At 42.8% G+C, this 25,896-nt stretch overlaps 3 protein-coding genes and 1 pseudogene across 3 annotated transcripts in view; 3 read left to right on the top strand and 1 right to left on the bottom strand.

Moving 5' to 3' along the window:
• Positions 1–593: 593 nt before the first annotated feature.
• On the bottom strand, positions 594–7,572 carry LOC109467875 (microtubule-associated protein 1B-like). The gene has a single exon (XM_019765982.1). It carries the CDS (start codon positions 7,220–7,222, stop codon positions 1,862–1,864), a length of 5,361 nt encoding a protein of 1,786 aa, XP_019621541.1. The 5' UTR covers positions 7,223–7,572; the 3' UTR covers positions 594–1,861.
• Positions 7,573–9,559: 1,987 nt separating this feature from the next.
• Positions 9,560–13,485, top strand: LOC109467754 (alkaline phosphatase-like). The gene is made up of 10 exons (XM_019765804.1): positions 9,560–9,647; positions 9,862–10,118; positions 10,499–10,673; positions 10,968–11,143; positions 11,327–11,525; positions 11,684–11,824; positions 12,032–12,114; positions 12,304–12,412; positions 12,715–12,840; positions 13,151–13,485. Exons 1-10 carry the CDS (start codon positions 9,608–9,610, stop codon positions 13,483–13,485), a joined length of 1,641 nt encoding a protein of 546 aa, XP_019621363.1. The 5' UTR covers positions 9,560–9,607.
• A 656-nt stretch (positions 13,486–14,141) lies between these two features.
• On the top strand, positions 14,142–18,092 carry LOC109467879 (annotated as a pseudogene).
• Positions 18,093–18,929: 837 nt separating this feature from the next.
• Positions 18,930–25,896, top strand: part of LOC109467886 — a 9,190-nt gene continuing 2,223 nt past the window's right edge. Inside the window, 3 exon segments of the mRNA XM_019765997.1 lie at positions 18,930–19,148; positions 20,417–21,052; positions 21,054–22,070. Coding sequence (XP_019621556.1) covers positions 20,426–21,052; positions 21,054–22,070 — 1,644 coding nt within the window. The 5' untranslated portion in view covers positions 18,930–19,148; positions 20,417–20,425.

Below are 25,896 nucleotides of genomic sequence, written 5' to 3' on the forward strand. Positions count from 1 at the left end.
CTTTATTTTTTAACTGACTTAATTGCAAAACATAAACCACATGGCAGTTTTAAACTTCAAGTCAAAGGAAAACCATATGAAGCCATGCACTTCTGTTGATGAAAGATATCTACATCATAATACATGTACAGTACCGTTCCAAGAGCTGTGTATCAGTCAAGGACACTGATCAACAAATGGAAGGGTATGTGCTTCACATGGTAAGGCCAGATCACCTGACATCTAGGCATGGTATGCCCGCAAGTTGTGTCATGACCATGGAGTTGTCACAAATCTATTGCCTTGTTTGGTATATAGCTGACACATAAGAAATCAACACTAAAAGGTAAATCAATGCATTCAGTGTCAAACAACAATGTAATAACAGACAACATAAGATGCCAACCAACACATCACGACACTATCAGCTTGATAGATCATAATGTGTCCTTCATAGGTTTTAACTTACATTTTCCCCCTCAACCTAATGGATTTATGATTCCCTTGCACATTCAAGTTAAAAATACAGATTGGTACGGTTGTGCAAACTCAATTTTATGTGGGTATTGATTTTGCTCTGATGATTGACAAACCAAAAAGTCACGGGGAAGTGATCCACGAAATCAAGTTTGCATCTCCTTAATGTGCTGAACAAGGTCAACAATACTGTTTGCACTGAGAAAAGTTGTGTTTTACAGTAGTTTAATGTTAAAAGTAAGAGGGCTAATGCAATATAATATGCCAGTTTTCTGGAGAAACAGTACCCCGATAGAATAAAAATTTGCTGAACTCGGTCATCAAATTTTCCAAACATCTGCATTGTTAGCATCATATCAGTATCTAACATACCCTGCAGAGGACAAAATATATCTTACAGTATACAGAAAACAGTCAATGCACATAGTAGCACTGGTTGGTCAATTGTTTAAACAAATTATACAACAAAGTTGTCTATAGACTTAAACAAAGTCCACTTATTCTAATATGATACAAGTATCAGGGCTTGAACTATCAACCTGTTAGTGTTACCTGGAAAAAAAGCATCGTAGAAAAACATTAAGAACTTGCAATTTTGCAGGCTGAGCAGATTGTAGTAAGGAGGGAACAGGTTCTTGAGTGGAGAGATTTTCCAAATTGCCAATAAAATTTTGTCAGCTTGCAGTATTACAGGTAAGGAGAGAAGTATTCTGAGCCCCGAGTACCCTTCTCTGTACCATTGGCAACTATCTATCAAAGAAATAAAAAAAAAGGATACTTCTCAAGAATTCTCAACAAGCACTGCAAAGGAAGCGAATGATCTGCAGCAGGAGACTTTAACTTGAAAAATGACAATTTTGATACTGCCATTACTTCTACTGCAGATGCTGTCTAAGACTTTGACAATGCTATAATCCAATAAATACTTAATATATTTAATCATACAGTTTTCAAGACAATTATTTAGGACATCCAAAACAAAACTTGAACATTTAATGTAGAAACTTTTAATTCCTACATAAGACATCAAGAAAGAAGTTAATATGGAATATCAAAACTACAGTAACTGTTCCTAAACCTGATTCAGTGTATATCAAACAATAAATGCTGAATGGAAGAGATTTTAGGAGACTGCCCAAACATTTACAAGATTCTTCCTGTGTCAAACCATAGTATCACTACTTCTGGTGACAACAAATTGTCATCCTGAAAGAAAGTAATCTAGGTGTTCAAGATTAAAGTACAATGTTTATTCTTCTTCTGTGGACTTTTTACTCTTTCATACTTGCATCAATACCGTGGTGGAAGAAACAAGCATGGCTCTCACTGCATTAAAAACTTCATAATTTGATGAAATGCATGTCTTTCTAAACTGGATATCAACTTTGTACTTATAGGTGACTGTTTACTTTTTCTCTTTCTTTTTCATTTGATGCCGAGGAAATTTATCAGGAATGTCTTTGAACCTGGGAAGCTGTGGAGCTGGATAGCAGTGGAAGTCCTTGTCCCGTTTTGGGAACTTGACCTTGATGGTGGCTTTGAAGCGATACGTTTTCGACGTCATATCAGACGGGTCACTGTTTCGAACACAGGGCATCTCTTCAAGACAATACTCTGGATCTGACCCCCTGCCAGTAAATCTACCCTCGTCGTACGGATTTTCACTGCCGCCATCGAGGTAGTAGGTTTCCCTGATATCATGGCCCTCCCTCTGTAGTCTGTCCTGTAGCTCATTGTAAAGCCTGCTGGGGCCTGGTTTCTGCTGTTTCTTGCGCTGTTTCTTACGTTTTTTAGATCCTGCCTGTTTGTCTTCCTTAGTGACCAACTGGTTCAGCTCCTCTAGTGACTCTTTACACAGATGGACGTTGTTCTCATTCCCTTGCCCTTTGCTGTCAGTAGGAGCCTTTCCTTGGTAAGGGTGGAAGCGTGGTTTGGTGCAGCACTCGGCTCGCGACTTCTTGCCCTTCAGTTTGGTGCTGTACCCGCCAAGTCTGTTAAACACTCCAGATTCTGACTTCTTCTGCGGAGAGTTCTCAAGTCTGGTGAACACTGTTGTGGTATCTGTGCAGGGCTTAGGCTTGTCTTCCACCCGTGCACTAGTTGTAAGGCTGGTGATTGCAGCCGGAGTTTCCTTGCTACAGCTGTCCCGTACAACTCTGATGTCTGCAGCTGGCAAGTCAGACTTCACTGTGCTACTTTGTAGGGGCACAGAGGTGTTCTGGTCTTCTCCTGATTTACTATGTGATGCCCTCTGTTCTTCTTTTGCAATAGCAGCGTCTGCACTATCTTTATGTTCTACTGGCTTGACTGCATCTTGACCTTGTTTTCCAATGCAAGTCTCCAAAACAACAGCAGCTGCTGGACTAATTTCTGTGGTATGCTGGCTATTTAAAGACAACACCTGGCCTATCTTTTCATTACCAACTTGAGGCAATTTCACGATGGCACCACAATCTACTGGCTCCTTAAAACTGTCATCAATAACTATTTTATTGGCAATGCTTGCCCCTGGACCAGCACTCTCAGATGTGTTCTCACAAGGTACATCCTTCTCTTTAGATGAAGACATTTGGCTTTGTTCACCAGCCCCACTGGTAGCATCACTTTTTTGCTCTCTATTCTGCATGCTTGTGTCCACTTCTTCCTTTAGTGAAGGAGAGACCTGGTTTTGACTTGTTTCAGAGTGAGATGGTTCCAATGCCATGGGACTATTACACACTTCCAAAGGCTTTTTTTCGGCCCCTTTTTTATCACTCTGGATTAGTGCTTCAAACAGCGCTTTCTCTAACAGTTCTCTCAGATTGTGGCCCAAGTCATTTTGTAAACTGTCCCTGCAGACTGGCTCTTCTGGCTCATCACACAGGACATCTGTACTGGTAGCTGTCAGTGGCAAATCTTTTGAATCTGTTCCTCTGGGTTCTCCCTCACTGGTATCTTTACTGACAGTCACCTCTAAATCAATTTGAGAAGGCACTTTTTCCGATTCCTCATGGGTAACCCCAGCATGTTCTGGCAACACAAATCCTGAATCAACTTTTGCAGCTTCATTGCTAACAATATCTGAAGTACCAGTAAAACCAGATAAAGCTGCTTCCTTCACAATAGTACTCTCACACGCTTTCATTTCTTCTGAGTCATTTTGTTTGGTGTCTTTCACAAACACAGAAATGCTTGAACTTATAGAATCAGTTGTCTTCAACACAGTTGGTGACTGATTTTGACATGGTAATATGAAGAATGAAGCTTTTACACTGGGACTTGATACAGTAGCTGCCAGCCTGACCTGTGAGCCACTACCACCAACTTGAACTTCATTATCAGAGTCCACAACCTCATCCACAGTCTCATAACCAGACAGGTTGTCGCTAGTAACATGGTCCTCCCCCTCCAGTGCTGCTGATGTTGATGTGGCTATAGTATTTGTGTCGTTGTACATAAGACGTTCTTGTGCAATGATTTCTTCCATGGGATTTTCCAAGTGCAATGCTTCTGCATTCTCATTGTAGAAGTCCTCCTCATCTAGGATGCTTTGGAAGGTTGTCTTCAGATCTGAACTTTGGCCAGGCGAAGTGATTTGTATTCCAGGATCAGTTTCATTATCAGTCAGATCTAGTATAGCATCCCAGTCCTCTTCAGAATCTATTGTTGAAGTTTTCATTGCTGCTATGCTACTGATATGATCATCTGTTATCACAACTTGGCGAGTAATCCTAACTTCTTGTTTTTCTTGTGTTTCCTCCGTATTCTGCTCATCAGTGATCATATCTTCCATATCATGTTGGGACTTGTCCTCTTTACATATTTCTGAGTCAGGGAGATGTACCTGTTGTACTTCAGTTGGCTCCATGCCCACCACTGTGTCTGAGGTTTTCTGCTGTTGCTGCCTTTTGGCCCTAGACCTGCGCAACTTTTCAGACAAGTCAGTCACATCTGTGCTTGGCCCTGTTTCCAATATCTCAGAGCCTCCTCCAGTGTCAACAGTGTCCTTCTGAATACATGCTTCTCTTGGATCTGATGATGGTTGTGCTTCTTGCTGCAGTTTCTCTGAGAACATTGGACGGGATACCTTTCCTTCCATTGGAGTAATTTCCAGGAGACTAGACAGCTCATCTTCAATGTCATTGGACACTTTTGCTTTTTTCCTACTTTTGCCCTGTCCATCTTTTGAATCATTACTATCACTTGATTTCTTTCTTCGTTTTGAACTCCTCTTTCTCTTGATGGCATCAGAAGGAGAAAGTTTCTTTTCTACACTCGTAGATTTTTCTTTACCATCACCCTTATGTTGTGGTTTCTCTTTGCTGTTGTGTGCTGTCATGCTTGCTTGGACAGTAGGTTTGGGCTCTCCCTTGAGCATTACTAGTCTTTCCTCATGATTTGAATGTTTGTGAGTTTTATGTTTCTCCCTCTTAGAAGACTTGTGCTGACCAGATCTACTGCTACTATTGGCTGCAGCAGACATTGCCTTCCCTTTGTGTTTATCTGCAACAGATGTGAGTGTATGACTGCCTCTTTCTCCAGCTAATTTAAGCTTTTTACATGGAACATCAGGATCAGATTCTGCCACTGTAACCTTGCTGTCCAACTTTGAGATGGTAACTTTAAGTTTACTTGGTTGTATCTCCTCTGTCTCAGTTTCTTGGCTATCCTCCACCTTCAGTAGATGCTCCAGTAGCTTATTTTTGGAATCTGGTGATAACGGCCTCTGTGGATCATAGACAAGTCTGACATCTTCCTTGACAGCCTCTGTCTTGTTGGGGATGCATATTTCCAGGTCTCCATCTTTAAGAGGACTTTTTTTACTTGTGTCCTTTTGCCGAGCAGGTGATCTGTCCCAAACAATTTTCTTAATTGCCGTTTTCTTCTGCGGCTTGGGCATTTCCATCTTCTTTACCACAGTGTTCTTGGCAGTTGGAGCTAAAAAAGCCTGTTTTCCTTCAGATTTTATTACTACTGTTTTCTGTGCAGGAAATACAACTGGATTCCTGGTCTTACTGCTGTGAGCTGGAGAGCGGTCCCAGACAATAGGCTTTATCTTTGGTTTTGGTCTTTCTGTGTGTGACTTGACAGTGCCTTCTGGATTGGAACCCATTTTGACTCTCTTGTTCTGCTGCAAGAATTCAACATCGCAATCTCCACTGGTTGGTGGTCTGGTACTCTGTGCCTTACTCTTTAAACCTGAGCTTTTGTGTACAACACTCCTTCCACTGTTTTCAGAACCACAATCTTTTGTACACCGAGACATGCTTACAACAGGCTGTGGGTTTCTTGACTTGTCTTGAGATGATTGAAGCTTGTCAGCAACATCAGAGACTTGTTCTGCCTGGGGAGTTTTAAGAGAAACTTCTTTGGGCCTGTAAACAGAGCCGCTCACACTACTGCTCTCAGTTGGAACTGCCTTCCTTCTTATTTCTCCAACCTTTACTTTTTCACTTGTATTAACTAGAGAAGATGCTTCGAGACCAGCAGTAGCAGAAGCTACAGATCTATTCAATTCTCTCGACTGATTGCTTTTATCTATTGCCCCTTTGTGGTCAGATAAAGAACTTATTTCTGGAGTAGAGGAACCTTTGCTTCCTACAATTGGGCTACTAGCTAAAGACTTTGGAGGAGTCTCACAGCTGTATGCAGGATTTGGCCAGACATCGATGACTTCAAACTGTGCATCAGTTTCCATTGAGTCACCTTCTAAACTGTCAGTCAAATATTTACCATCCTGGTCAACTAGATCTATTTCTTCTTCAGGTGTCACACACAGATCAATTATTACATCATCAACATAGTTTGTAGGTTTGTTTGACACTGCCATAGCACAATCCGTTATCATATGAGACGGTTGGCTGTTCTTTGTTGAAACATCTTTGGGCATGGAACACTTGGTGCCATTCTCTTGTGGCTCAATTCTAGTTTCATCAGTACGTGTACCACCAGCTTTGTGAGTTGCTATTCCCTCTACTTCTGAAAGAGGACTGTCAAGTTTCTGAATAGCTGCCATCTGATGAGCACCTTTAGCTTCACTGCTGCAACATCTTTCCTCTACAGCAGGCTCTTTATCTGTAGAGATGCACACTTCTAATGCATCTTCAGCTTTTCCCTGCTCCTCATCAACAAGCATGGTGGTACCATCAAAGTCCTCATGAATGCCATTTCGAACCAGCAACTCTGTCTTCTCATCGTCGTTGGTAACAAGACTCTCCTTAGATCCCTTGTCCTGTTGCAACTCTTTTCTCTGATCGTCATCTTCAGACAGGTAAGCTGTGATGTCTGACAGCACGCTGCACGTGTCACAATTATCTTCTGTGACATAAGTGCCTAAAACTGAGGGTTCTGTTGAACTTGATTCTCCAAGACACTGATCTAAGTCTTTTAGAACTGACAATACATCATCATTCCCTTCTTGGCCTTGCTGAGCTTGAGAAACATCTTTCCCACTTGAGGGCTTTACTGGATCTGCCCCTTTTGCTGTTACATGGTCAGAGATGTCACTGTCCAATGTGTCAGCCTTTGCTGATGAAGAAATACGACTCAATCCTTCTTCAGTTAAAACTGGTGAATCAGAATCAGCATCACTTGCTGCATCCCAGTCTTCCTGAGGAATCAGTTCTCTCAAGAGTAAGTCAACTACCTCCTCGGCATCCTTAGGACTACGCTGGAATGACACCACTGAGACACCAGTGCCACATGTTTGCTGCTTCGTGGGGGTCATGTCCGCACTTCCTGTCATATTCTCACCAGGAGCTTCTCCTTCTAACAGTGCCTCCGCCATGCTTATTTCAATCTACCAAGGTTTTACAATATTCTCTATTCAATGGTGTATCGAATATCTTATTCATACATATCCACAAAGTTAACGCTCAATCGTTAAAAACTACATATGATTCAGTTACTGTGATATTCTATCATTGATTGTCAAACAAATATACTAATACTTTATACAATTGTTCATGAGGTTTGCACATGCTACATGTAGTAGTATGTAGTTTGTTCAGTTTCTAATGTTCACAGCAGGACGAGTGGAGAATGCAGACTCGTCGGAGACACTGTAACTTTTCAGCTGACTTTGTGGTTGGAAAAGTATACAAGCATCATCACTGTATCAGCACAGAAAGAATGGTCTGGAACAAAAACAGGCAACCAAGCAATCATTGGGACAATGTTAGGAGTGAGTATAGAGTGTTTGTATTGTACTCATGCAACCGTGTTGGTTGGTAAAAGGTAAATTTGAATGTGTAACTAAGAGTCCAGTAACATTTTGGACTGCATGCAATGTAAACTGAGTTACAGCAGTTATGATTAGACTAAAACTGTGAGTAAGAGGAGAAAAATCCGGTTACAACTTTTTATATATTGAAAAAATCATATTCATAGGATCCAAGTTTGACGTACCTGAACTTGGAGCTGAGCACACCTTCTCACCTTCCAGGTATGACCATCAGGTAGACTTCTCGGCAAACTGACTAGAAATATGACGATTCAAGAATGTAGACCATATAGATGATACGTCTATACCTTCTAGTTCTCTGGGTTCTATATTGAAGTTTAAATAGCTGTGGTCACTTTTAGCAAGACAACATTTGAGTAGATGTCGTGAAGTTACCAAATTTTAAACAGGGTAACTTTTTAGTTTCTGTTCATATTCACACAAAGGGTAACGATACTAGAACTGTCCGTTATACACAACTTCTACTTGCCCCATACACACACATCATATAACAAGAATCCGAAATGGAAAATATTTCGAGAACTGACGATGGAGTGCAGGCTTGTCTCTCCTGCCAAAACAACAGAATACAGAAATTTACCTGATTCAGAAGGCTGTCAGGGACGACAATTGGTATTACTCGAAGGTCTGTGAACTGTCTTTAGTAGCTGACAACAATAAATTATCCCAATATTCGACAGTTTTCCATGAACAAATCTCCAAACCGACACATTCTACAAGTTTCCCGCCAAGATGGCGACTGGAAGAGTGCATTATCACTGAGGGGAAGGATGTGGTTTTAAATAAATTTATAAAAGCCAAAGTAAGCAACATAAATAATTGATTCAATAATTAAAATTCATCTGATATATATTCAAATAAATTACCCTAAGACCGATTTTACGTTTTAGTGAACTCTGTCAAAATACTACAAAAACTTGCCGTCCCTATACTCAATTTTACAGTATGCTCTTCCAGGAACTCTGGTAAGTGAAGCGCCAGGTGGCGCTTTTGTTGGTAAACAAAGTTGTTTGTCATTTACGTGGATGTTGTGTTGTATTAAATCATACATGGATGCCTCCAAAAGCAGCTAGTCCTAATGTCACTCCGATTGATCAGTATGCTTAAAGTTGTAAAGATTGTATGCAATCTTGCATGCAATGTTATAAGAAAACGTAAGTTAATCTCTGGCCGGCAGAATTCTGGCAAAAAATGGTGAAAGAACAGCATCATCTACTCCCATGGATAGATTGAACTCACGTTTGACGAAAAATCAGTGAAGACGTTCTCGTTCGATACTGCGGACGCAATATATGTCTTATAGTCCACATCCGCAAGGTGGCGCTTTCCGCGGTACCAGCGATGTGCTCTTTCCTTGGTGCTGAAAAGGATATCCCTTGTTATGCATTTGCATTGAGATTGTGCAAGTCCGGCGTCCTACGATAGACGCGCTAACTCTACCCAATCATGTCCAAAAATGACTGGAACAAATAAACGAATGAACCATAATGTTACAGAGCCTCAATACTGATCTACGCATGTGCCGTGGGACCTAGCATAATTCACAACCAGGCTTTCATCAAATTCATGTGCAAAACGCAATAACGCAACCTCAAGATCTGCAGCCATCAGGCAAGAAGAACTAAAATTTGCAGGACCCAGAAGGTAAAAAAATATGTTCCTAGAGCCGTCATAAAAACAGAGGTGATCTAGACGAAGGCAACAATGGGTATTTTTGTACAAACGTCATGTGTTGAATGTATCGGTATGGATATGGGTATGCAGTAGATATGGTGGGGCCGGGGTACTTATTAGGCATGGGATTACGTCCTGTACAGAATACAGCTCAACATTTCAACACCGTTTTACAACGTAGGTGGTAGCTGTATGTGCGACGAGATGGAGCTGCACCGCTTTCTCTTTCTGGTGTCTGCTGTCCTCCCCACAACTATGGAACAGGCACCATCAGGACGACAGCCAACATTCTCAGGTCAGTGACATTTTTGGCAACGCCTTAGAGGTGGAGCTGATCTAAATAGTACAAAGATTGGATTGCAAATATCATATAAGAAATTTTACTTGTACATTCCCTAGAGAATTGAATTTTTGCTGCATCTTGGTGGCATGATGGTCTTACAGAGAAAAGGGACATTTGCTGAGTATCGTCATTTCAAAACTAATGTATGCCGTGTCATTTTAAACAGAGCCTCAGAAGCGCACACCATCTGAGGAACGAGATCCTGCATTCTGGAATGACATGGCACATCGCGACCTTGACAGAGCCATTCAGCTACAGAAGTTGAACTTGAACGTGGCCAAAAATGTGGTGCTGTTCATAGGAGACGGCATGGGTGTAACTACTGTGACTGCTGGGAGGATTCTGAAGGGACAGCTACAAGGCCAGCCAGGGGAGGAAACTGTGCTAGCTATGGACTCATTGCCACATATGGGCCTAGCCAAGGTGATGCAGTTATTATTGTAATTCTCTTTGGGTATAAAGGCCGATAACATGTCCAAAAAGGGTAGGAATGCCAATTTTTTTTTCATTTCCATTCCATGAATGTCACAACATGTCTTTACTTGAACACATTTCCCCTACCGGTATTATTCAAGCAATCTTGACTGCCCCTCCCATGTTGAGAAGAAAGGTACAGCAATAGAAAGGCCCAGACATTTGGTTCCATTCTTACCTTAGTTCTGTGTGTGTATACTGAAGGAACTTAAACTAACAGAGTAGATAGACAACTACTAGTATATCAACACAATATGTCAAAACGTTTGAGGCATATTTAAGGGTTGCAAAGAGTCAGCCTTTGTCTATTCTCTACTGTGTGAATCTAGACCTACAACCTGGACTATCAGGTACCAGACTCCGCAGGTACAGCCACAGCTTACCTGTCAGGGGTGAAGGCAGAGCGAGGGACTGTAGGGGTCAACTGTCGGGTAAGGAACGGGGTCTGTGCAACTCAGAAGGGCAACGAGGTCAACTCAATCCTGGTGCTGGCCAATCAGGCAGGTGGGTTGGTGCATCGTTGATACACATCCAAGTTTTGTTGTGTAGTGACTTTCAATTTGAGTAGACTCAGGTTGGCTGGTAGATTAGGTATGGATGTTAATTGTGCAATATTTATCAATTCTATGGTTTAGATTCATATTTAGAATGGTGCATATTTGTATACTAGTAGTGCACTACTCAATTATCATAATTCACTTTCATCACTATGCACTTCATAATTATAGCATAGTTGCATATCCTTATTAAGACATACACCTGATAAAAGAGATAGGACTCTCATCTGCTTCTCTTCAGGCAAGTCTACAGGAGTTGTGTCCACCACCAGCTTGACCGATGCCACAGTAGCCTCCACATACGCACACAGTGCTAGCCGATACTGGGACACTGATGCTAACCTGCCCTGGGAGGCTGTTCAAAATGGGTGCAAGGACATTGCAGCTCAGCTGGTGGATAGTGCTCCCGATATAGAGGTAACATTAAATTTCTTATCTCTCTGAGTTACGTTACATTCATGTGTATGGCCAATCTGTATATTTCTGTCTTGCTGACAAATCATCACTCTGGGGAACAAGACCAGCAATGACTATCAATTATTGTTATGTGTATTTGAATCAAAGATGTGTATGGTTCAATTGTTGTCATGTTTCTTTAAGGTGCTTCTAGCTGGTGGACGTCAGAACTTCCTTCCTCAAAACATTCCTGACATGGAGTATCCCAACAGGTATGGGACCCGTCAAGACGGCAGGAACCTCCTTGAAGAATGGGTGACCAGAAAACCAGGGACGGCCCAGTTTGTGTGGAACATGGATGAGTTCAATGCCATAGATTCAAACAAGACAGACTATCTGTTGGGTAGGGACCGTTCTCTTGTATAGCACTTTGATTCTTAAACACCTTTCAAGAGGAAAAAGTCAATTTCACATGTTGTTACATTGCACATTGTATACTAGTAATTGCTACCAGTATAAAGGTAACAACACAGATTGAAATACACTAATTGACTATTGCAGGGTTATTTGAACCTCACCACATGAAGTTTTCCATTGACCGTGAACTTGACAGTGCAGGCGAGCCAACCCTTTCCAACATGACCCAAAAAGCCATCCAGATCCTACAGAAGAACAGCAATGGTTTCTTCCTGCTGGTGGAAGGTGTGGGGTCTACTACTTTGCATCTTTACTGATCAAGGAATTATTGTACACACAAGCATGTACTGTTAGACATCCAGTTTTGCCCTGAACTGTCTACTTTCATGCACACCTTCTAGAAATCCTGCAGTTACATTCTGTCATACAGAATAACAAACACTTGGGGACATGATTGTTGCATTCCATGCACTGAGTTAATTCTATTTACAGGTGGGCGCATTGACCATGGACACCATGCAAATCAAGCTGTCAGGGCACTGCACGACACAGTTGCATTTGATGATGCCATTCAGGTATAACAATCTTTACCTGCATACTTGACACTTAGCATGCAAGCTTTCTATTCAGAAACATATTGTTCAACTAGCATAGTCCCCTTTAGTATACCGTTGTCATTTTCATTTTCTCAGTGCTACTGAGTGTTTGGCAGAAAAAAATACTCAAAGAAAGGGAAAAATAGACTCAGTGTCTTTCTTCTTTAGGTTGCCAAGGACATGCTTGATATGCAGGACAGTCTGATCATTGTGACAGCCGACCATTCTCACACCTTCACCTTTGGGGGTTACCCAAGTCGAGGAAATCCAATATTTGGTTTGTCCATTTTGTAATCAGGTGTTACAAGCAAGACACAGCTGACTATTAAAATAGTATCAATTACTTTGTGAATCTTAATACAAAGATATATTTTACTGTATAGATTCATTATCTTAAAACATATTGCTGCAAAATGAGCTTGGTTTTGATTTAAGTGTAAGTGCATCTTGTTTCTGAGGAGAATGTAAGTTATATAACTGTGGCCTTGGTGTATATATAAACTACATCAATTGGATCTATCAAGGGTAACAGATTACAGATATGTCACATCATGTAATTTACCTCACTGTCTCCAACAGGAAAGACTGATTACAACTTTGGTTTTGAACTTCTGGACCGGAAGCCGATGACAAGTCTGCTGTATGGTAACGGGCCGGGCTACAGTCTGTCTGGTACAAGGGAGGACATTACGAACATTGACACAGGTCTACTAATATGTTCACCTGTATCATACCACTGGTCCTTCTTTACTAGCCTGAGCTACCAGGCTTTGGCAAGTGGCTGGAAAGAGTAGAAATCAGCAAAACAGACAGATGATAGATATGCTGGGGAGTAGCAAACTGTTCTTTCAGTGTCGACCAACTCCCCTGGTACATCTGTCTATTTGGCCAATTTGTACTCTCTCCAGCCACTTTCCAAAGCCTGGAAGAGGCTACTTTTAACCCCTTTCTATAAAATTTCCCTTGAATTTGAAGTGATGATATGAAAGTCCTAATCACTGTGCCTTTCTTTCAGGAAGCAAAGACTACAAACAGCAAAGTGCGGTGCCTCTGGCACACGAGACACATGGTGGAGAGGATGTGCCCGTCTTTGCAGGGGGTCCCATGGCACATCTGGTCCATGGTGTCCATGAACAGAACTACGTTGCACATGTCATGAAGTATGCAGCGTGTCTCGGAGAGTACCGCGAAAACTGTCACACTCAGCGAGAGCCAAGAGCAGCAAGGGGCGGTGTGGCTGTCAGGACATGGGACTTCAAAACAAAAATAATTGTATTGATTTTGATTGTTAATTTGTTACCATATTCTCCCATTGACAGTCAAAATGCCATGCACAATGGCAAAAGATAAATCAAACTTTGTATTCAACCCTATGGATACTAATAAATAAGTATCCCAAAAAAGATCAATAAAGAACACAGTGTAATAAGTATAAACTATCACTTCTTGTAAGCTTCTCGACCATAGTGTAATGTTACCTCTGCACAAACAATAAAGGATGTCCTTGGCAATACTAACTTGTATCATAATCTAGACAAGCTACTAGTATTAGCTCGGATATCTTTCCATCCATCTCTACCACCATCCCTTGGTTCACAGCACAATATCCTCACAGTTGATTGAAGTTGCATGTACAAATGTAGTAACTTGGACGCCAGACTGTTTCTTGGACCAATATGCCAACTGCTGAAAGATGTAGTCAGCAATCTGGGATTGGTCAGGTCCTAGGTCTGGGCAAGTCCTGGCACGCCCTTCCACAATGGCATGTTCCATCTACAAAGGAGGGATTTGTGTATTACCAGACATCTTAGAGCTGAGTAGAGTAGAATCTTTACCTTAAACTTCAAGTAAATAACGTTAAAGCAATCGGATTATCACCCCAAAAAATAACAGCTACATTTTATTGTATCTTGAAGAGGTGTTCCAAATTAGCAGGTTGTCACCCCCTCCCATATTTTTATACGTCCCAAAGACAACCTTTGACCTTCCTGGAAGATTCCCGCGCTTTTTGGAGGATGTGCATTCATTCCACCAGAAGAAGACCCGGGGACGGTCTGCGTCAGATCGAGAGCTTCTTCCCTATTCCCGTAGACCTCAAAAGTCAGTGGGACCAAATCTAAGATCTACTACAAGGTTAGGTAAGGAAATCTTCATGTGTTTGTAATGTAAGGAGCATAAGTTACCATAGTTTCAAGCTGTAGTAAAGTTATCCACCCGAGCTAGTTTTCTAGGAAACGGGTCGCGACCGGTCGCAGCCCCATCTGTTTCTAATATACATGTATTTAGTATTCGCGCGGGAACCACAGACTATACTAGCACTAGTACAAAATGTATCAGCATATTTCATCCACTCTAAACTGAATTTGAAAGTATATTAATGCGTCAGATTAATTTTCTTCAAACTAATGAGTTGTTCGAAATTAAGTAGCTCATCACAACTTGGCCAACACAGAATTATTTTACATGTCCAAGTCCTGAAGATTTTGGATTCTCTGTTTTTCTCTAGCTGTACTCATGGAGGTAACGTTATACCATGGTTAAATCAGGGTCAAGAACAAGGAGGTTAGCCTGGCCCAGTGCTGTACATTTTGCTTCATTCAATTTGTTACAATATCTTCAGGTTCCTTGGTTAGAGTTTTGTCCTGGCTGAGCTGAAATTTGCATGTTGTTGTTTTAGTGCTCTAGGTTGTCCTGTTTTCAATTGTTATGGTGTAAATAGCTTTAGGTTGCATTGTTTAGTACCTCATTGTTACGGTAAATATGTTTCTGTAGGATACCCCTGTAATTTGCATAACTCCTGTACATGTCTGGTGCAATATGAATACACATAACTTGCAAGTTTTGAAATAATTCAGTTTCATAGCCTGAGTGTCAGCCTTGTTACTGTTAGCTTAGCTTTGTCCACTCCCCAAGATCCACTCCCCACCTCTTGGGAAAGCTAACAAGGCTGACACTCAGGCTATCTGTTTCAAGGACCAGACTGAAAAAGTAGTAGTTACCATCATTTTATCGTATATTTCACCCTTTCCCACTATTGTAAGAATCCATTTGTGGCCATCTCCTGACAAACCCAAGGTGGTCGTGTAACATGCGCATGTATTCACTGAACACCAGTGGTACCCTTCTGTCTGGATATGATGGTCACACTCTGGTAAGAACTGCCAGATGTGTCAGTTCTCCCATCAGGAGGGGATGGACCATTCCATTCTATTGATTCTTAGGGGGAAGGGGGTACTTTTGGGATCTTATAATTATATGCATAATTTTAGGCAATTTGTTATCTAAAATATCTTTTTTGATTAAATGTTCTTTTCTTTAGCTTATCACTGTGTCCTATCACTGTGGACTCTTGCATGACTTATGATACTTTTTAGCAGCCTGTTTTTAGTATGACTTTTTAGCTGGTGTGTTACGCCGAAAGGTGGTTATACCGGCTATACAGATACACTAACAGATACAGATACTGCAGTACTGATCAGTAAGTTATCTTTTATTTATTCTTTATTCTTTTCATACCTTAGGGCATAAAAATGGCAGCGTCAACACGATCACAGGACTTCTGCCACAATCCACACGCAGGCTCCCTCTTGCAGGGCTTGCAGGAACTGCGGTCTGACAACCTGCTGACAGACGTCATCCTCTGCGTCTCCGGAAGAGAGATCCCGTGCCACCGCAATGTCCTCGCTGCTTGCAGTGGGTACTTCCGTGCCATGTCTGCAACGGACACCGCGAGAGCCAGGAGCACAAAGTCACCATTCACCAGGTCAGCACCAACACCCTGCAGCTGCTTGTGGACTATGCGTACACATCGAAGGTCACCATCACAGACGACAATGCCGTAAAACTGCTGGAAGGCGCCAACTTCTTCCAGATCCAACCGGTGCGTGATGCTTGCCTGAAGTTCATCTCTGGTAATCTTAGCTCTAAGAACTGTCTGAAGATGGTGCACATGGGGAGCATGTTGTCCTGCCCAGACCTGGAGAAGAATGCGTGGTCCTATGCCATGAGGGAGTTCTCGGCAGTCAGCGGGACCCTGGAGTTCCTTTATTTGACGAAGGAACAGCTCATCAAGCTGGTCTCATCTGATGACCTTGGTGCCTCTGAGGAAAGCGTGTACACATCCGTGATGGCCTGGATCAACCACGACGTCAGGAAGAGGAAGAAGGAGATGAAAGACCTGCTGAGATGGGTCAGGTTCCCCTTCATGGATAGACTGTACTTCTTGGAGAATGTGGAGATCAACGACGCCGTACGCAAGGCTTGCCAGGATTTCTTGACGGAAGCTCGTAGGTACCAGTTGTTCCCGGGAGAGGTCCAGTCGCCTCGCACCCGTCCCCGCCGCACCAGTGGTCTGAGGGAGACATTAGTGGTCATTGGAGGAACAGAGAAACGGTCAACTGGACCCGAGGACCCTACAGTCTTCTCAAACGCCGTCATGACAACCATGGTGCAGCACCATCAGAAACGAGTTGGTCTGTTACCACGAGAATGAAGAGGAACAACGACAGTGGTTTTGCTGCAGCTGTTCTCGGCAGAAGCGACATTATCGTGTCCATAGGCACCAGTTTTGCCAAAGAAGTCTGGCTGTACCAGCCAGAATTCGACTCCTGGACCAGACTTGCTAAGATGAACACCAATCGGTACAATCACAAGCTAGCAGTGGTTCAAGGTAAGGTGTACGCAATTGGAGGGAGAGACCCCCTTTCTGCGCTATTACATGTGGAGATCTACGACAGGAACCAGAACAGGTGGACGACGGGGATTCCACTCCCACAGCCAAGGTACCACCATGCAGCAGCAGTGTTGGACGGCAGGATATATGTGATGGGTGGATTTGGTGCTGATCACAAACCAACAGCTACGGTGTACCGCTTCACCCCAGGTGACTCACAGTGGAAGGAAATGGAGCACATGCCTCAACCAGGAGGTCGTCTCAACGCTGCAGCTCTCAAGGGCAGCGTCTATGTTGCTGGGCTACATCCAGACGGATGGGTGTACAGTTTTAAGCCAACGGGAAGGTTGTGGACTGACCCCTTCAACCCCACTCGGGTTATCCTCATGGGGAACTGGAATCGGTTGCAGGCACGTGTACCATGGGACTGCGCAATGACCGTGTACCAGGGGAAGATTTACATCTCTGGAGGCCACAACGGTAACGGCAGGGGAGGCAGACAGGTCTCATGCTACGATCCAGACACTGGGTCTTTCAAGTCTGCAGGAAACATGCAGAAGGGTCTATATGGCCATGCCTGGGTCACCATACTGAAGTGTGCTAATTAGAAAGTTGATGATGGCGGCATAAAGTGTTCTGTACTGTACTGGACTGTGCAAAGCTACCAATCATGCTATGATGATGCATAAGAAAGTAGCTGTGAAACTGTAGGGGCCCATACTGTATCAAAGATAGGTGCCTTGTCAACTTTTCTACATGACTTCAGCAAGGTATAAAGATATTGAGAGATAAGAATATGCAGGATCCAAGGAACAGAGAAGTGACAGAACATAACTGGAAACCCTGTTTTGTCATATCTCGTAATGAACCATGATACATTGTCTGTGCTTAGTATTTCAAAGAGTCTTTAGTTTTGATAACACTGGAAACTTAACCGTTTACTATGTGAGCCACAATACTAGTAGTAACCAGGCAGTGCCCTATCTCGTTTCTCAACAACATGTTATTTTGTATCTAGGTTTTGTATCTATAGAGCCTCATCCAACCAATCCACAAACTGTAGGTAAGGAGTGAGATTTGATCATTATGCTTAGGATAATGTCCCTTATTCTGTACAAGTCACAGTTGTTTGAAAGTTCACAAACCACCATGTTACGAATCAGGGTTAAAGGAATAAAGTAGAGATAGAATGTTAATTAACTAGTTCCAGTTAAAATTTTATTAACATTATATTTTAACAATATACAAGGCACTTATGTTTTGTAATAATGCTAATAATTAGTAAGGTTTTTTTAACAAGTTACTGTTGAAGAGAACTTCCAGTCTGCTGTGTGTGTTTTTTGGTCTATATAGAATTCATAGGATATTTTGAAAATTTCTACTGAATAGTTAGGGCTGCACAAGGAGAACTAAACTCGTATCGTTTCTTACATATCAAAATCTATCCACAATTTCACCTTGTATAGTACTAACTTCATATGAAGTAACAACCAAACGAAAGCTGATGAACACAGCAATCAATTAGGAAGAACCAATTCCAAGTCAAGTAGGAAGATATCCAGTGATTTCTATGGTCCCTCCTCTGGACCATACCAAGTGCTGAAATGCGTGGTCAGCAATCTGGGATTGGTCGGGGCCAAGGTCTGGGCAAGTCTGGGCACGCCCTTCCACCCTTGGCATGTTCCATGTTTAATCAACAGAGGAGGGATTTTGTGTATTACCAGACATCTTAGAGTAGAGTAGAATAGAATCTTTACCTCAAACTTCAGACAAATAACGTTAAGGCAATTAATTGAATAAACATCATACTAATTTTTTTGTACGATGTACGAAATGTTTTGAATAGGAAAAAATGTTTACAGCATGTCACCCCTCCATATTTTCATACGTCCCAATGACAACCTTTTGACCTTCCTGGAANGGGCACGCCCTTCCACCCTTGGCATGTTCCATGTTTAATCAACAGAGGAGGGATTTTGTGTATTACCAGACATCTTAGAGTAGAGTAGAATAGAATCTTTACCTCAAACTTCAGACAAATAACGTTAAGGCAATTAATTGAATAAACATCATACTAATTTTTTTGTACGATGACGAAATGTTTTGAATAGGAAAAAATGTTTTACAGCATGTCACCCCCTCCCATATTTTCATACGTCCCAATGACAACCTTTGACCTTCCTGGAAGGTTCCCGCGCTTTTTGCTTCGAGGATGCGCATTCCAGCTGAAGAAGACCCAGGGACGGCGGAAATCGAGACGAGAGCTTCATTCCGATTTCCGTAGACCTCAGAAGTCAGTGGGGACCAAGGAGTCCAAGAATTACTGGTACTGCAGGTTTAGGTAAGAAAAACCTTCATGTGATTGTAATGTTGACCTTGTCAAATCAAACCAAACAGCTTTCAAGCGATGCCGATCGCTAGTTTTCTTGGAAAGCGATATCGCAGTCCCTTTTGCGTTGTGTTGTATCTCTTTGATTTCTGCTGATCTTATCATGGAGGTAGAAAAACAGTCCTTTAACTCCAAGATCTCATCAAATATTTTAGTATCTTCACACTCACAGGTTCCCTGTTAGATTTTGGTCCTGAGTGAGCTGAAGTTTGCATGCATTGTTGTTCCTGTTATTGTTATGTTATTATGCAGGTAGCTTTATGTTGCAAGTTTTTGCATAATTGGTTGTTTGTGACTCATTGTTACGGTAAATATGTTTGTGTAGGATGTCCCTCTAATTTGCATAACCCCTGTATTATGTCTGGTGCAAAGTAATTTGCAAGTATTGTCAGCATCAGGGAGCAGATTGAAAAGTATTTAGTTATCATTTTCTGGTATATTTTACATTTGTCGCCATCTCCTGACGTCCGGCAAACCCCGGCAAGGTGGTCCTGTAAAGTGCCCATGTCTGATGTAATCCCAGTAACCAGCATCCTGTGCAGACCTCCGGGCGGGTGGGAGTTGTGATACTGTGTTTTGTGATTGTTTGTAGAATTTTTAACGCGTTCTTTTGTGTTTTGTGGGTTTTTTAACGCGTTCTTTTGCCGACCATCCTACAACCAGCGCGGGTACAAACCTCTTGGCGGCTGGTTGTAGGATGGCCGGCAAAAGAACGCAATGAAAATTCTACAAAACGCAGTATCAAAACTCCGATGTAAACACTACCAGATCACACTCTGGTGCGAACACTGCCAGTGCCAGGCCCTGTGTCAGATCTCAAAAGACCACCCATTGGTAGACCATTCCACTCTATTGATTCTTGGGGGATACTTTTGGGATCTATAGGCTATTTGTTATCTAAGATATCTTTTTTGACTGAATCAGTGTGAATGGGCACAGGTTCTTTTTCTGTAGGTTATGACTGTGTCCTATCACTGCGGACTGTGGTATTCCCAAAATTATAAAATTAACATATTCCCAAAATTGCTTGAGGCGTAAATGACTTTTGATACCGCATTATAGCAGTACTCATTGATTAAGTTTGTTAGCCTCCTTTTCAGGGGGTATCCCGGATCGGTCGTTTTTTTGGGGGGGGGGTAGTTTTCTGATCAACGTAGATCGCACGCAATAGAAGCTCCAGCCACGCAACCCTACATGTAAAGTTTGTTAGTATTTTACAGAATAGGGGCATGATGGCAGGGTCAACACGATCACAGGACTTCTGCCACAATCCACACGCAGGCTCCCTCTTGCAGGGATTGCAGGAACTGCGGTCTGACAACCTGCTGACAGACGTCATCCTTTGCGTCTCAGGAAGAGAGATTCCGTGCCACCGCAATGTCCTCGCTGCTTGCAGCGGGTACTTCCGTGCCATGTTCTGCAACGGACACCGCGAGAGCCAGGAGCACAACGTCACCATTCACGACGTCGGCACCAACATCCTGCAGCTGCTTGTGGACTATGCGTACACGTCGAAGGTCACCATCACAGACGACAATGCCGTGAAACTGCTGGAAGTCGCCAACTTCTTCCAGATCCAACCGGTGCGTGATGCTTGCGCGAAGCACATCTCTGACAATCTTACTGCTAATGACTGTCTGAAGATGGCGCACATGGGGAGCATGCTGTCCTGCCCAGACCTGGAGAAGAGGGCGTGGTCCTGTGCCACGAGGGAGTTCTCGGGAGTCTGCGAGACCCCGGAGTTCCTTTATTTGACAAGGGAACAGCTCATCAAGCTGGTCTCATCTGATGACCTTGGTGCCTCTGAGGAAAGCGTGTACACTGCTGTGATGGCCTGGATCAACCACGACATCAGGGGAGAGGAAGAAGGAGATGAAAGACCTGCTGAGATGGGTCAGGTTCCCCTTCATGGATAGACTGTACTTCTTGGAGAATGTGGAGAGCAACGAGGCCGTACGCGAGGCTTGCCAGGACTTCTTGACGGAAGCTCGTAGGTACCACATGTTCCCGGGAGAGGTCCAGTCTCCGCGCGCCCGTCCCCGCCGCGCCAGTGGTCTGATGGAGATGGTAGTGATCATTGGAGGAACAGAGACACGGGGAACTGGAGCTGAGGACCATGCCGTCATCTCAAACCACGTCATGACAACCACAGTTGCAGCGCCATCAGAGACGAGTTGGTCTGTTACGACGAGAATGAAGAGGAACAACGACAGTGGTTTTGCTGTGGCTGTTCTCGGCAAAAGCGACATTATCGTGTCTACAGGTACCCGTTTTGCCAAGGATGTGTGGCTGTATCAGCCAGAACTCAACTCCTGGTCCAAACTTGCTAAGATGAACACTAATCGGTACAACCACAAGCTAGCAGTGGTTCAAGGGAAAGTATATGCCATTGGAGGTAAAGACGACCTTTCTGCGCTATTAAATGTGGAGATCTACGACAGGAACCAGAACAAGTGGACGGAGGGCATTCCACTCCCACAGGCAAGGTACCACCACGCAGCGGCAGTGTTGGAAGGCAAGATATACGTGATGGGTGGATTTGGTGCTGATCACGAACCAACAGCTACGATGTACCGCTTCACCCCAGGTGACTCGCAGTGGAGGGAAATGGAGCACATGCCTCAACCAGGAGGTCGTCTCAACGCTGCAGTTCTCTTTGGCAGCATCTATGTTGCTGGGCTTGGTGAAGGCTTGATGTGTAAGTGGAACCAGTGGGAGTGGAACCCCTGGAATTGGATGAGGTGGCCTGTCCCATTCGAGTGCGGGATAACCACGTACCAGGGGAAGATTTACATCACGGGAGGCCACAGTGGCGATAGCAGGGGAGACAAACAGATCTGGTGCTATGATCCAGAATTCGAGTCATTCAAGTCTGTCGAAAACTTACAGAAAAATCTGTACGGCCATGCCTGCGTCACCATAGTGAAGTGTTGCTGATTCGAAAGTTGATGATGACAGCATAAAGTGGACTGTTCTGTACTGGACTGTATATGCTATGGCGCTACATATGAAAGTAGCTATGAAACTGTAGGGGCCCATACTGTATCAAAGATAGGTGCCTTGTCAACTTTTCTTCAACAAGGTAGAAAGATATTGAGATATAAGAATGCCAGATCCAGGAACAGAGAAATGACAGAACAAAATTGAAAACCCTACTTTGTCGTATCTCAGAATGAACCATGATACATTGTGCTGAGGAAGAAACATCTTTGTATGTTGAAGATACTTTTAGCTTTTATATCATTGGAAACTTCACCTTTAGTATGTGAGCCACAATGGCCAGGCAGTGCCCTATCTCATAAGTGGTTCCATCCTTTCTCAATGCCACATGTAGTTTGTACGTTAGTTTGGATTGCTAGGTGTTTTACCAGGGTGAATTGAGATTTCTGCCCAGCCAATCCACAAACTGTAGGTAATGAGTGAGATTTGATCATCATTATCCTTATGTTTTAACAGTCTTATGCTTAGAATAATGTGCATTTTTTATGAAGTAACTGTTGTATGAAAGTTCAAACAAAAACCACGATGTTATGAATCAGCGTTAAAGGAGTTAAGTAGAGATAGAATCCAGTTAACATTTTATGGTTTTTGCACAATATATGTTGTACTTATGTTTTGTAGAAAGGCTAATAGTTGTTTTAACAAGTTACTGTTGAAGAAAAGTTCCTTTCTGCTGTGTTCATTTTTATCTATCTAGAATTCGTAGGATTTTTGCAAATTTATACTGCATAGATGGTGCTGCAGTCACAGGGAGAACTAAACTCTTATCGTTTCTTATATATCAAAATCTATACACACCAAAATCTATACACAACTTCACCTTGTAATACATGCTTGTACAGTACTAACTTGATATGAGTAACAACCAAACTGAAAACATAAAAGAGGGTCTGCATGGGGGGGTCCTGGCAACGGTTAACGGTAAATTCAGCAGGGCCGATGACGCTTAACGGTAAATTCAGGACGGCCGGCAACGCTTAACGGTAAATTGACAGGCTTTTTTTTCGAGCTGCACTGGATTTGGTATCTCGCTTTGTGAGAAAAGGTGATCACTGACAAAATTACGTATACCTTACATGTAATGAAGCACGCATTAAAGGTATGTGTTCCCTGTGTTGCCCACCTGCCCTGGCCCCCTAGTGCGTCCACAAATACCGGGGTGTCCGAGTCGACTTCGGCCAGCTTGCATTTTTTCAGTCTGCCCAGTTTTACCGATGGATTTTGAGATGGGAGCGCCGAAGGAAATGTAGGATTTTTAAGCCTTCAAAAAAGCAATTTCCCGCATTTTGAGAGGCAAATAATGGTGTTGAGAGTGTTTGTCGGTCCTTCTGATGTTTTCATATTTTACTCAAGATTTTTGTTGATTTGCCTGTCAAGTTTGCATGACGGATTCGTTAAAAAATTCTGTAACTCTCCTCAAACCTCCGGAAATTGAAGGGTAAACTGGTTCTGGCTAGAGCGGAAGGGACCGAGCGCAGAAGCGCGAGTCGAGCGCCAAAGGCGCGAGCAATGTAGAGGGGTCCGGGGGCATTCTCCCCCGGGAAATTTTGTATTTTAAACCTTCAATGACGCATTTTCCTGCACTTTGATAGGCAAAATTAGGCGTAACGAAGAATTATTCATTAACGCTTAACGCTGAATTCAGGATGACAAATAACGTTTTCACCAATAACGCTTCACGAGGAATATACTGATAACGCTTAACGTTGAATTAGAGCGGGCCGGCAACGATTAACGGTAAATTAAAATAGCCCATAACGGTTAACGAAAAAGGGCATGCAGACCCTCATAAAACAGACACCATAACCCCCTTTAGCTCAAGATAGCTGATGAACACAGCTATCAATGACATAAGGTCTTTTACATTGTGCAGACTTGAGACATGTTGACGCGATGTTGCCATTTGGGCGCTGAGAAACCGCATGTATAAACCTTGACCCGGCCTGATCATGTTGGAGATGTCGTGCATAATCCAAAACAATAGAGGGATAGCACATCATCATAACCATTGGCGTTTGCCGGGCTAATGACAATTCTTTACCTTTTGCGCAGACTGTGCAACAAGAAAATCACCCGGTTGAAAGTTTATGTTCGAGAACTTCGACCTGTATGAACCCTATAGGCCTATTTTGAAACGTTGTAAAATTGTGTAGTTTAACAGAAAAGGTTCATATCATCTGTCCATTTGGCTGATCTTTCCAGCCACTTCCCGAAGGCTGGAAAAGGCTACCTTTTTGCCCCTTTCTCCAAAATATTTCCAGGACCAACATGCCCACTGTTCCCGTGGTTTATAAACGTTCCAAGTAGGAAGATATCCAGCGATTTCTATGGTCCCTCCTTTGGAACATACCAAGTGCTGAAAGGCGTGGTCAGCAATCTGGGATTGGTCTGGGCCAAAGTCTGGGCACCCCCTTCCAACCTTGGTATGTCCCATGTTTAATCAATAGGGGAGGGATTTTATGTATTACCAGACATCTTAGAGAAGAATAGAGTAGAATCTTCACCTGAAACTTCAGGCGAATAACGTTAAACGAGTTTACCATCATGCTATTTGTTTTATCTTGACGAGGTGTTCTGAATAGGAAAAATGTTTTACAGCTTGTCACCCCCTCCCATATTTTCATACGTCCCAAATACAACCTTTGACCTACTTGGAAGGTTCCCGCGCTTTTTGGTTCGAGGATGCGCATTCCAGCTGAAGAAGATCCAGGGACGGTTGAAATCGAGACGAGAGCTTCATTCCGATTCCCGTAGACCTCAGAAGTCAGTTGGACCAAGAAATTCAAGGATCACTAGTACTGCAGGGTTAGGTAAGAAAACCCTCATGTGTTTGTAAAACATTGTCAAACCAAAGAGCTTTCAAGCGTTGCCGATCGCTAGTTTCATCCGAAAACCGTTTGCATGCCTATCTCAGTATCTGTTTACTGTGCTGTATCTCTCTGATCTCTGTTTATCTCTGCAAATATTTTAGTATCCGTGTGGGAAACACGGCCTACAAATTATTGACTATTATAATTATGATAGAATATGGGAGGTTAGCTTGTCCCATTACGCTGTACATTTTGCTTCAATGTTAGAATGTCTTCACAGGTTCCCTATTGTTAGATTTTGGCCCTGGTTGAGCTGAAATTTGCATGGTTTTTGTGCTCTACGTTGCGTTGTCCTGTTTTCCGATAGCTCTACGGACAAACCCGAGGTGGTCCTGTAACAGTAGTAAAATGCACAATGTAATCCCAGTATGTAAACACTGGACACTAGTAGTTCTGTCTGAATATGATGGTCACACTCTGGTGTGAACACTTCCAGATGTGTCAGATCTCAAAAGACCTCCCAACAGGAAGGGATGGACCATTCCATTCTCTTTATTCGTTGGGGGGGGGGGTGGATACTTTTGTTGATCTTGTACGCATAAGTGTAGGCAATTTACTACTGGTATCTAAAATACCTTTCTTTTACCAGTGTTCTCACCAGAACTTTTTCACAGCACAGGGGACCAGTGTCGCTGTGGACTTTGGTATTCCCAAAATTATAAAATTAAAATATTCCCAAAATTGCTTGAAACGTACTAATCAGTAAACTTATGTTTTATTTTATTGTATTTTACAGATTGTATTTTACAGAATAGGGGCATAATGGCAAGGTCAACACGGTCACAGGACTTCTGCCACAATCCACACGCAGGCTCCCTCTTGCAGGGCTT

The sequence above is a fragment of the Branchiostoma belcheri genome, unplaced genomic scaffold (genome assembly GCF_001625305.1).
Source record: "Branchiostoma belcheri isolate BF01 breed outbred unplaced genomic scaffold, Haploidv18h27 scaffold19, whole genome shotgun sequence".
NCBI classification, from domain to species: Eukaryota; Metazoa; Chordata; class Leptocardii; order Amphioxiformes; family Branchiostomatidae; genus Branchiostoma; species Branchiostoma belcheri.

Coding starts and splice junctions, on each gene's coding strand:
- LOC109467875 (XM_019765982.1), bottom strand. CDS start 7,222: ATGGCGGAGGCACTGTTAGAAGGAGAAGCTCCTGGTGAGAATATGACA.
- LOC109467754 (XM_019765804.1), top strand. CDS start 9,608: ATGGAACAGGCACCATCAGGACGACAGCCAACATTCTCAG. Junction 10,119..10,498: donor CACATATGGGCCTAGCCAAG/GTGATGCAGTTA, acceptor GTGTGAATCTAG/ACCTACAACCTGGACTATCA. Junction 10,674..10,967: donor GGTGCTGGCCAATCAGGCAG/GTGGGTTGGTGC, acceptor GCTTCTCTTCAG/GCAAGTCTACAGGAGTTGTG.